Source organism: Nansenia antarctica (genome assembly GCF_963989245.1).
Source record: "Nansenia antarctica genome assembly, chromosome: 9".
In the NCBI taxonomy this organism is placed as follows: Eukaryota; Metazoa; Chordata; class Actinopteri; order Argentiniformes; family Microstomatidae; genus Nansenia; species Nansenia antarctica.
In genome coordinates, this window is record NC_137679.1 from 3,302,740 (window position 1) to 3,315,239 (window position 12,500).

The following is a 12,500-nucleotide window of genomic DNA, read 5'->3' on the forward strand; positions in this document are numbered from 1 at the left end:
CTTGGGCAAGACACTGAACCCCAAATTGCTCCCAGTGAGCGGGGCCCGGCGCCTTGCATGGTAGCTTGCCGCCATCGGTGTGTGAATGTGTGTGTGAACGGGTGAATGAGAGGCCGTTGTAAAGCGCTTTGGATAAAGCCGCTATGTAAGTGCAGTCCATTTTATTTTGTTGTCCTTACCCGTCTGTGTTACCATATTCCGTCATGTTTTCTCTCTGTTTTTAGAGTCCGCGCCCAGGGCGCCCTGAACCGGTGTAGTTTGGTGCGTGTTTAAATAAATTGACTATGACATCACAGTCATCACCTACCCTAAGACCTTGGCACAGTCGTCATAGTACTTCATGGAGTTCTTCACAAAGCTGAAACCGTTGACGTCGCAGACGAAGGAGTGGCCGTTGGCCCTCAGGAGGTCGAAACCACAGACGGTTTGCTGGGGATCGTGGGGATCAAAGCGATATACAGTCAGCCAATCAAATATGTCATACATACAGTCAGCCAATCAAATATGTCATACATACACTCAGCCAATCAAATATGTCATACATACACTCTGCCAATCAAATGTCATACATACACTCTGCCAATCAAATATGTCATACATACACTCTGCCAATCAAATATGTCATACATACACTCTGCCAATCAAATATGTCATACATACACTCAGCCAATCAAATAAGTCATACATACACTCTGCCAATCAAATATGTCATACATTCAGTCAGCCAATCAAATCGGGTGTGTGCAAATGTTTGTTTCTGTTTAGTATTTTTTTAAAGGAACATTTTCTCTCCCTCCCTTTTCTCTCATCTGCAACGATCTGGAAACAACGGATAAGGTCACAGCACTTTGGTGGATGTCTTTCAAATTAGCTTCCACACGTCTAGTTTCTTTCTTTCACATCAACGATGTTAAGGTTAAGGAAACAAAGCCGTTTTAGACTCCCAATTAAAACTTGTTTTAGTAGCCGGGGCAGTTATCTGATTTAAACACAGAGAAGCACCTGGCACCGTGCGTTGGGAGACAGACGCTTACTGGAGACTGGCTGTTATTCTGTTACCCCCCCCCCGATGTTGCCGAACAGCAACAAACCCACGATGATATCATAGAGCTAAATACTTGTCATACCAACATTATATAAACACTATTAACCTACAATAAATCAGTCAGAACCAGATTAATCTTTAATTGACATGGTAATTAATTATCGTTTCCATACAAGACCACCGGTGTAAACGATCCGTCAAACTGGACCGGTTATGTCACAACAGGTTCTCAGAACAACAATGCTTCATTTAATAATCAGCAAAATACCAACACAAAACACATACCGTTAGACAATTTATTTTAACCTGCCCGTTAATTAGGGATAGGCGCTTTCAATGTCATGCCATGCCAGGCCATTATTGGAGACAGGACATTTATTGGAAGCTGAATGGTACTTACATCTTTGCACTCGATCAAATTTCAGGACTCCTCCTTTCATGACTTTTCCTAGATATGTGCGTTCTACCACACAGTATCCTTACATTTTCTTAATCACATCAGGATAAGCTAGTATAAAGCTATTTTGCAGTTTTTTTTGTGTAGGAAGCAGGCTGATTTACAAGACGCGCCATCTAGTGGCGAGGCGGCTCTTATAGTAGGTAAAAAAGGCACGGCTGTTGTCATGAGTTACATGATCTCATGTGATAAGAGTTACAGGACAGACTGATGGGTTGAGAACCCTAACCCTCACCCTCACCCTCACCCTTACCTTGAAGGCCAGGCAGACCTTGCGGGCCACCAGTTTCTCCAGGGCCGTGAGCATGACGGGGTAGCGGATCTCCTTCCCCTCGCTGTCCCTCTCGACCTTCCCGTCCAGGGCCGGGGACTTACGGGCCTCGGCATGGGCGTAGTCAGGACCCACTGTGTAAACCTGGAGTCACACAGACACACAGAGACACAGTCAGGTCCCACTGTGTAAACCTGGAGTCACACAGACACACAGAGACATAGTCAGGACCCACTGTGTAAACCTGGAGTCACACAGACACACAGAGACATAGTCAGGTCCCACTGTGTAAACCTGGAGTCACATAGACACACAGAGACATAGTCAGGTCCCACTGTGTAAACCTGGAGTCACACAGACACACAGAGACACAGTCAGGTCCCACTGTGTAAACCTGGAGTCACATAGACACACAGAGACATAGTCAGGTCCCACTGTGTAAACCTGGAACCATACAGACACACAGAGACATATAGACACAGACAGACAGACAGACAGACACGCAGAGACAGACAGACACAGACACGCAGAGACACAGACAGACACAGACAGACACAGACAGACACAGACAGACACAGACACACACAGACAGACAGCAAACCAACAGGTTCATATTATTTACAGTAAGATGCATCATCTATCATCGTGAGGACACCACACAGACAGATGATCAACTATCTATCTTGAATAATTGGTTGTGTTGTAGACGTACAGTACAATCATTTCGTCTGTAAACCAACAGTCAGTCTGCGTGTGTGTCATGTATATGGATACACACACCTACAGCATAAAGAAACAAACATGGTTCACATTCCTTCAAGGTTCCTGCAGGTTTCAACAAGTTACATTTACGACTTTAATACTTATGTCATGGAAAGATAGAACGGTCCCTACCTCCAAAATGTGTCTGTGTGATCTAACCAGTACATTACACTTGGAAAGGATCCGATATGTATTAAAGGACAGACTCTCACAATATAGTGTGATCTGGCAACCTCTCATATCACACCTGACACATAGAAATTGCTAACTAAGTTCACCGTCACTGTTCACTGATACACTGTTTCAATCTAATTTAGTGAATTACATTTACATTTTTGGCATTTAGCAGACGCTTTATTCCAAAGTGACTTTACAATCAATACATTTGACTAAGCAAGTGAATCATCAATTCACCAGTTGTAGCAGGAAGAGTGATCTAGCTCAGGCCCGGGGCCATTGGCAGTCTCAGTGATTGGGTGTCTCAGGAGACGCAGTGCTGGGGGGTAGTAGATGTCTCAGGAGGAGCAAATGAATACATGAATGAGTGAAGGACAGAGGACAGGGAAACAGCGGACGTTTGGATACACAAACTGAGGGAAGGGAAGTCTACGTGGTGGATAGAGATAGGGAACCGGGGCTCTTATCTGCTGTTTATGTTTTTACTTTCCTCTCTCTTTTCGGTTTGTTTGTTTTTGGATACTGTTCCAAATCTTGAGGTACAATCCTGTTTCTTGTTTCATCTGTTATATACAGGGGTGCACATCACTCTTTTGGTCTGGTTCTCAGGGGAGCACCTGGAGATAGTAAGTAAGTAAAGTAAGTAAAAACTGTATTTCTATAGCGCCCTTCACAGCACGGATTACATCACAAATAAGAAAAGTGCAATCAAAACATCAAGGATTAAAAACAAAAACAAAAACGGAGGAACGCCCCAAAGGGACAACATAAACAGAACATAAACAGGACATAAGATGACTACAGCTGACTAACAGCCTGCAGACTAAACAGGTGAGTCTTTAACTGACGTTTACAAATGAGTTCTGAGGGAGCGGCTCTCAGGTCAGGGGGGAGGGGGGCGTTCCAGAGGCTCTCAGGTCAGGGGGGAGGGCGTTCCAGAGTCTCTCAGGTCAGGGGGGAGGGCGTTCCAGAGTCTCAGGTCAGGGGGGAGGGCGTTCCAGAGTCTCTCAGGTCAGGGGGGAGGGCGTTCCAGAGTCTCTCAGGTCAGGGGGGGGAGGGCGTTCCAGAGTCTCTCAGGTCAGGGGGGAGGGCGATCCAGAGTCTCTCAGGTCAGGGGGGGGGAGGGCGTTCCAGAGTCTCTCAGGTCAGGGGGGAGGGCGTTCCAGAGGCTCTCAGGTCAGGGGGGGGAGGGCGTTCCAGAGTCTCTCAGGTCAGGGGGGAGGGCGATCCAGAGTCTCTCAGGTCAGGGGGGGGGAGGGCGTTCCAGAGTCTCTCAGGTCAGGGGGGAGGGCGTTCCAGAGTCTCTCAGGTCAGGGGGGGGAGGGCGTTCCAGAGTCTCTCAGGTCAGGGGGGAGGGCGATCCAGAGTCTCTCAGGTCAGGGGGGGGGAGGGCGTTCCAGAGTCTCTCAGGTCAGGGGGGAGGGCGTTCCAGAGTCTCTCAGGTCAGGGGGGAGGGGGGGGGGGGGGGCGTTCCAGAGTCTCTCAGGTCAGGGGGGGGGGGCGTTCCAGAGTCTCTCAGGTCAGGGGGGGGAGGGCGTTCCAGAGTCTCTCAGGTCAGGGGGGGGGGGGCGTTCCAGAGTCTCTCAGGTCAGGGGGGGGGGCGTTCCAGAGTCTCTCAGGTCAGGGGGGAGGAGAGCGTTCCAGAGTCTCTCAGGTCAGGGGGGGGAGGGCGTTCCAGAGTCTCTCAGGTCAGGGGGGAGGGCGTTCCAGAGTCTCTCAGGTCAGGGGGGGGGAGGGCGTTCCAGAGTCTCTCAGGTCAGGGGGGAGGGCGTTCCAGAGTCTCTCAGGTCAGGGGGGGAGGGCGTTCCAGAGTCTCTCAGGTCAGGGGGGGGGGGGGGGGGGGGGGGCGTTCCAGAGTCTCTCAGGTCAGGGGGGAGGAGAGCGTTCCAGAGTCTCTCAGGTCAGGGGGGGGAGGGCGTTCCAGAGTCTCTCAGGTCAGGGGGGAGGGCGTTCCAGAGTCTCTCAGGTCAGGGGGGGGGAGGGCGTTCCAGAGTCTCTCAGGTCAGGGGGGAGGGCGTTCCAGAGTCTCAGGTCAGGGGGGAGGGCGTTCCAGAGTCTCTCAGGTCAGGGGGGAGGGCGTTCCAGAGTCTCTCAGGTCAGGGGGGGGAGGGCGTTCCAGAGTCTCTCAGGTCAGGGGGGGGAGGGCGTTCCAGAGTCTCTCAGGTCAGGGGGGGGGGCGTTCTAGAGTCTCTCAGGTCAGGGGGGAGGGCGTCACCTCAAACGCTCTGTCCCCTCTTTGTGCTCACCCTTGACGCGGCACAGTTATCCTACAAGCTGTCGTCATCACTGCTCTCCTCACTCTCCTCACTCTCCTCCTCTCTTCCTCTCTTTCAAACATGGTAGATGATGATGTAGGCCTGCTTCTTTCTCCCTGGTTGAGCCATTAGCTGTCTGCATCCACAAGTCAACAGCTGTCATACAGCTTTGGGTCCGAAGTCTCTGTTGTCGTCTTAGACAAGTGGATGTGTGTCAGGGATGAGAGGCCAGAGTCTGACAGGCGGGATGGGGTCTGTACTTGTACTGCTTTTTATGATATTGTTGGTTTTTCCCTTTGGGTTTTGTGTTTCTCTGGCTGACCATGAGATCCTAAACCCTTTACCCCCCAGTGTTCCTTGTTTAACGGTGTTCTGGCATACGGTGCAGCGGGCTTTAAACATTTTCCCCTCCACTGGTTTCAACCAAGACACTAAACGTGCTTTTCTCCACGTAGTGTTAAACTTACACTTTTCCCCATGAAGTTCCAAAAGTCAAGATTTTTAAGATGGATGATCGCTGACACGCTAGCAGAACTTCTCTTTTACCTCAGGCCTCTGACCCACACTAGCTCAAGCTTGTGAACTTTTTAAGACTTTTAAGGCCTAAAAAATTCAGATTATTAAATGTAACCCTGTTGAATCTTTGTATACAAACAGATGAATCCAAACAAGAACCATAAAAACACACCTCGTAAACACACACACACTCTCACAGAGAGAGAGGGACACACAGAGAGACACAGAGAGAGAGAGAGAGAGAGAGAGAGAGAGAGAGAGACACACAGAGAGAGAGAGAGAGAGAGAGAGAGACACACTCAGAGAGACACAGAGAGAGAGAGAGCGACACAGAGAGAGAGAGAGAGAGAGAGAGAGAGAGAGAGACACAGAGAGAGAGACACACAGAGAGACACACAGAGAGACACACAGAGAGAGAGAGAGAGACAGCTGGGGAGGAGGAGGGGACTACACTCTCACAACCAGCCGTACCTTCACATCCGTGCCGTCCGTGGGCATGAACTCCTCGTAGATGTAGGACCCAGTCTTGCGGACGCAGCTCTCTGGGGAGTACACGCTGCTGCGACTCCCTATCTACAGCAGAGAGGAGGGGGGGGGGGGGAGGAAGAGGTGAGGAGGAAGAGGGGGGAGGGAGAGGGGGGGAGGAAGAGGGGGGGAGGAAGAGGGGGGGAGGAAGAAGAGGAGGAGGAAGAGGGGGGGAGGAAGAGGGGAGGAGGAAGAAGAGGAAGAGGGGAGGAGGAAGAGGAATAGGAAGAGGGGGGAGGAAGAGGGGGGGAGGGAGAGGGGGGGAGGGAGAGGGGGGGAGGAAGAGGGGGGGAGGAAGAGTAGGAGGAGGAAGAGGGGGGGAGGAAGAGAATAAAATAAAAATAATAAAATATTGTTTATATAGATGATGAAATAAATACATTGTTAGTTGTCACACCCCTACACTTCCAGTTAGCCTGCAGTCCCCTCCTCCTCCCCGGCTGTGTGTTGTCTGTCTGTCTGTCTGTCTGTCTGTCTGTCTGTCTGTCTGTCTGTCTGTCTGTCTCTCTCTGTCTCTCTAGCTCTCTCTCTCTCCTTCTCTCCCATTATCTCCCCCTTGCTCTCTCTCTCCTTATCTCTCTCTCCCTCTCTCTCCGTCTCTCTCCCTCTCTCCCTCCCTCTCTCTCTCCCTCTCTCTCCCTCTCTCTCTCCCTCCCTCTCTCCCTCCCTCTCTCCCTCTCCGCCGCCCCGCTCTCTCCCACTGTATTTCTCTCTCTCTCTCCCTCCCTCCCTCTCTAGCTCTCTTCTCTCTCTCTGATCACAGGAGGGGGGGGGGGGGTCAGGTGTGTGGGGGTCAGGTTACCAGCTGTTTGCCTTCACCCCAACAGGAGCCCTCTGCCATAAATACCCCGGTCCTGACTTCACCCCTCTGCCAGACCGGAGCTTCCGGTTTCACTGTTAAGTCACGCTGCTGCCAGCCGCTGCTAAATACTGTTCTGTCAGTCTGCTCAGTGTGCTGACCCCCGGCTCTCTGTGCCTGAGGTACTCCAGCCTGACTCCTGCCTGCCTGCCTGCCTGCATGTCTGCATGCCTGCCCCACCTGCCCCACCTGCCGGCCCTGTCTGTCTGCATTGCATGCCTGCCCTGTCAGAATCAGAATTGCTTTTCGTTAGCCTCATAGCATAGCCTCAAGTCATATTTTGGCCAAATGTAGATATCTGCCTAACTCTCCTCTCCTAACACTGCTGGTTCACTGTGCATTATTGCCTCTATGACATCAGCCTATCAGAATGCTTGTTACATTCCAAGATCACTATCTGCCCAAGTCATCTCTTTGACATCAGAGGCATTTTTGACACTACATACAAAGATGGCTCGGCTGACCACAAGTGAAGCATGACTTAGGCAGTTATGCTACGAGGCTAACGTTTCATTACATCCCACTACAAGTACACATCTAAATGTACTTGGCTTAGGTTCCTCAAGATTGGCATTGCCGCATCAAGATACAAAATCACAATAATAGAGTAAAGTAAAATAAGTAAAGTAAGTAATAATAAAGTGATGGTAGTCGTACTACAGTAGAATCAATAGTGCACAATGCTGTGCAAAGTGACACAGTACAAGTAGTCAAGTAGTCAGGTAGTGTTCTAGTAGTCAGGTAGTGTTCTAGTAGTCAGGTAGTGTTCTAGTAGTCAGGTAGTGTTCTAGTAGTCAGGTAGTGTTCTAGTAGTCAGGTAGTGTTCTAGTAGTCAGGTAGTGTTCTAGTAGTAGTTAGGTAGTGTTCTAGTAGTCAGGTAGTGTTCTAGTAGTCAGGTAGTGTTCTAGTAGTCAGGTAGTGTTCTAGTAGTCAGGTAGTGTTCTAGTAGTCAGGTAGTGTTCTAGTAGTCAGGTAGTGTTCTAGTAGTCAGGTAGTGTTCTAGTAGTAGTCAGGTAGTGTTCTAGTAGTCAGGTAGTGTTCTAGTAGTCAGGTAGTGTTCTAGTAGTGGTCAGGTAGTGTTCTAGTAGTCAGGTAGTGTTCTAGTAGTCAGGTAGTGTTCTAGTAGTCAGGTAGTGTTCTAGTAGTCAGGTAGTGTTCTAGTAGTCAGGTAGTGTTCTAGTAGTAGTCAGGTAGTGTTCTAGTAGTCAGGTAGTATTCTAGTAGTCAGGTAGTGTTCTAGTAGTCAGGTAGTGTTCTAGTAGTCAGGTAGTGTTCTAGTAGTAGTCAGGTAGTGTTCTAGTAGTCAGGTAGTGTGCAGGTAGTCACATAACATATATGATTGTGTGCGTGTGGTTGGGTAGAGACAGCTAGAGACAGTCTTATTTTTTCTCCCAGTGCATTTCCCCAGGAGCCTGATTGCTTGGGGGAACTGGCTGCTTGACATCTTGGCTTCGCTGCCGTTTCCCTGACGGCAGAAGCTCGAACAGTTTCTGATTGGGGTGTTTGGGGCCCCTAATAATCCTGAGGGCCTTTCTGACACGCCGGTCACTGTAGGTGTTCGAACCCCGGCTGGCCACCTGTCGAGGTGTCCTCGGGCAAGACACTGAACCCCAAATTGCTCCCAATGAGCGGGCCGGCCGGCGCCTTGCATGGTAGCTTGGCCGCCATTGGTGTGTGAATGTGTGTGTGAACGGGTGAATGAGAGGCCGTTGTAAAGCGCTTTGGAATAAGGCATAGCTATATAAGTCAGTCTGTTTAGTGTCCTGGACGGAGGGAAGCTCACATCTGCTGATCGTCTCAGCTGCCTGTACTACCCTCTGCAGGGTTTTGTGGTTTTGGGGCAGTGCTGTTCCCATACCAGGCAGTGATACAACTAGTGTTGTTTCCGATACCATTTTTTTATCCCGATACCGATACCGATACCTGACCGTGCAGTACTTGCCGATACCGAGTACCGATCCGATACCACGGCGTTTGAAAAAACTAAACAAAAAAACATGTTTTTTGAGCCGCATACTCACCTCGATGTAAAATTATTGCTAACACTTAGTCTGGCACTGCTCAAAACCTTTGTAAAACTTAAGTAAAAAAATAAATAAAATAAAATAAAATAAAATACGTTTTTGTAAAGTACTCGCCGATACCGATACCAGCATTTTTGTGCGTATCGGTGGCCATGCCGATACTAGTATCGGTATCGGAACAACACTAGATACAACCCGTCACGATGCTCTCGGTTGTGCCTTTGAAGAAGGCCCCAAGGATCTTAGGCCCCAAGCCAAACTTTTTCAGCCGCCTAAGATGAAAGTAGTCTATCAAATCAAATCAAATCAAGTTTTATTTGTATAGCGCATTTCTCACAAGATGTGACTCAATGCGCTTCACATGATGACAGAAGCTCGCAAGCAGGCAAAGGTAAAAAAAAACCTGTACACTGTGCATCCAGGAAAACTCCAAAACTATGAACAACATTCTCACAAGAAGAGTTTCTCCTGTCAAGCTGGGTGAGGGCTGAGTGCAAAGCTGTGGCGATGACGTCGTCTGTCGATCTGTTATTCCGGTAGGCAAATTGGTGAGGGTCCAGGGTGGGAGGCAGCATTCTGCACATCAGGACCTTAATGAGCTTGGGGGTGAAAGCAACAGGGAGCCAGTCGTTTAGGCATGTTACCGTGTCCTTTTTCACTACTGGGATGATGACGGATGACTTGAAGCAGGAGGGCTCTATGCCCGTGGAGAGGGAGAGGTGGAATACAGTAGTGAAGACACCAGCCAGCTGGTCTGCGCTCGCTTTAACCACCCATCCTGGTGTTCCATCTGGCCCTGCCGCTTTGCGGATGTTGATGCGTTTGAATACCTCACGCACGTCTTCCTCGACGGTGACCAGAGCGCTGGCTGTGTCGTCTGTGGTGTGGGCTGACTCTAGAGGGTTTGTGTGGCCTTAGTTCAAAGCGAAGTTCAAAGCTATTCAGCTCGTCTGGTAGAGAGTCTGTAGCGTTGGTTGTGTAGCTGAGGCTCTCTCTGAAGTAAGAGATTGTGTGTAGTCCCTTCCACATACTACCACATACTGTCTGCCTGCCCTGCAATAGGAGCTCTGCTCAGCCCCCTCTCTGCCTTGGACCCCCCTCCTCCACTCCCTCCCTGGCTTACCACCCCCCCCCCCTTGTTCCTTCAATAAATACACCCATCTTTTGGTTTTACCATCATCTGCCTCTCTCTCTCTGTGTTCTGCCTTTGGGTTCACTAGCCAGTCCACTACCCTATCTGCCCTGTCTACCTGTCTACCTGTCTACCTGTCTGCCTGTCTACCTGTCTACCTGTCTACCTGTCTACCTGCTAGTAGTACCTTTCTGAAGAGTCTCTGCCCCCCCCAGGGTAGTAGTACCTTTCTGAAGAGTCTCTGGCTGCCCCCCCCAGCGGAGGTGGGGTAGTAGATGTAGACGTTGTGGTCCTCGGCACACACAGGCTTCTCCACGAAGGGCTTAGGGAACACCTCCCCGTTCACCTCCACATGGTCCTCCCCCTCCACCAAGTTACACTCTGACAGATTAGGGATAGATAAGATAGATAACATAGACAAATAGATAGTTAGACAGACAGACTGACAGACAGAGACAGACAGACAGAGACAGACAGACAGACAGACAGACAGACAGAGACAGACAGAGACAGACAGAGACAGACACAGACAGACACAGACAGACAGACAGACAGACAGACAGATCACACAGCCAATCAGAGACAATAATAATTCCCAGGAGTCTTATTCTGTGAAACCTCAGAAAGTTAAAGCATAGTAAATGGAAATAATAAAAGCAGACATGATTATTTCCTATAGAGGGATAGAATGGGATAGAATATGAAGGGTATAATTCTTCATGACACAATTCTATCTGAACATTATTTATCTACGCATCCTCCTGAATAAAGCCCTACTACTGTATGTAGCAGAGCTAACCTTAATCCTCCAGTTAAGTATTCATAAGACACAGTTAAACGTTGAGAGGCTGTTAAGATTCTCACCCTCTTCCCAGGAGCTGAGCGGCATCTTTGGGGTAAAGATTAAGAGAGACCCAGGCCTTTACAGCCTTGGCCTCTACTCAAAGGAGGTAACTCTAACTCGTTTACAGTTCAAACTGTGTGACAAATTACTATTATTGGCCAGAAAATAGCCACCTACTGCTACATTATGGTACAGGGAGATGTTCAGGGTCCTCCGTCATGAAAGAATTGGTGTGGTTCTGAGGGGTAGTGAGAGGTCCTTTACCCAAATGTGGTCTCCTGTACTCCACTACCTACCTGGAGAATTAACTCGGCTATTGCTGAAGGGCCAATATTCATTACAATGGTCACAGCCACCTTGAATGGACTCATAAGTGTCTTTCTCTTGTATTTTGTGGCTTAAATATGACTGTTTTTGTATTTTAGTTCAGGGGGAGGGGCGGTCAGTTATTTTTATTTTTATTGGATGTTTATTATTTGATTTGATTTTGATTTTTCTCTCTTTCTTTCTGTGTTACTGATATGATGGGGAAAATGTCTAATTCTTGTGTTCTAATGTTGAAAATCAAAAAAATATATATAAGGTTCTCACCCTCAGGTCTGTCCGGGTCGCGGTTTAACACCCCATAACGAGGCAGGTCGATCCCCTCCTCCTGCAGGATCCGGTACACCTCTCTCCTGAGAGGAACATGGACGAGATGTCAGGGAGATCTGTGTGCGTGCGTGTGCTGTACGTGTGTTTCTGTGTCTTCAGCGTCATCATACCTGTCCTGTCATCATCATCATACCTGTCCTGAATGAAATACTGCATGTTCAGGTCGTTGATGAGAAGGGGATTCCTGAGTTTGGCGTAATCTACTGCCTTGTCCAATGGGAAACCTAGGAAAACACCCCCCGTGCATACATCCATACATCCATAAACACACACACACACGTGGAGAATTAGCAATGTAACAATTCGCAATTGAAGTTATATATAAATAAAACTTAACTTACCATGAAAAGTCAGACAGACAGTAGTATGATATATACAGGAGGACACTGGCAAGTGTGTGAGTCAGATACATGTGACGCTGAGTAAGAGGTATTAGAGTAGCATGTCTGCATGGGTGTAGTGTGTGTACACATACAGTGTGTATACCTGCATTTATATACATATACAGTGTTTTGATTATAATTATTATTATTATTATTATTATTATGAATCCTTTATTTAACCAGGGTAGTCATATTGAGACAGTAGCCTCTTTTTCAAATGAGCCCTGGCCAAGAAAAGCAGCACGTAGTTTAAAAGAGAGACACCACATACAGTATAAAAACATACAATATACAACATAAAATGACAACAAACAAGCAACAGAAACGGTGAGCAGACACGGGCTATAGAAAAATAACCTATAAGCACATTTGCATGTATGATTCAAAGTCTCTGTAACACACAGGTTAAAACCAGAGAGTGGGATGAACATGCTATGTTTCAACTGTTTCTGAAGTACATTCCAAGTTGAAGGAGCATCGTAACAGAATGCAGTTTTACCAAATTCAGATCTGACATTTGGTGGAGAACCTCAGAGAGCTGAGGTTATATCTACTGTTTACTGCCATTGAAAAAAACAGATAAGTAAAATGGTAAC

At 48.3% G+C, this 12,500-nt stretch overlaps 1 protein-coding gene across 1 annotated transcript in view; it reads right to left on the reverse strand.

Annotated features, from left to right (window-relative positions):
- The window catches only part of LOC308164813 (inositol hexakisphosphate and diphosphoinositol-pentakisphosphate kinase 1-like), a 77,881-nt gene that overhangs the window by 62,234 nt on the left and 3,147 nt on the right, over window positions 1-12,500 (reverse strand). The window contains exons 3-8 of the mRNA XM_080538853.1: window positions 11,655-11,745; window positions 11,459-11,544; window positions 10,250-10,404; window positions 5,955-6,056; window positions 1,756-1,917; window positions 308-429 (exon numbers count right to left, since the gene is read on the reverse strand). Of these exons, the coding sequence (XP_080394979.1) occupies window positions 308-429; window positions 1,756-1,917; window positions 5,955-6,056; window positions 10,250-10,404; window positions 11,459-11,544; window positions 11,655-11,745 (718 nt within the window). The remainder of the gene's footprint in view (window positions 1-307; window positions 430-1,755; window positions 1,918-5,954; window positions 6,057-10,249; window positions 10,405-11,458; window positions 11,545-11,654; window positions 11,746-12,500) is intronic.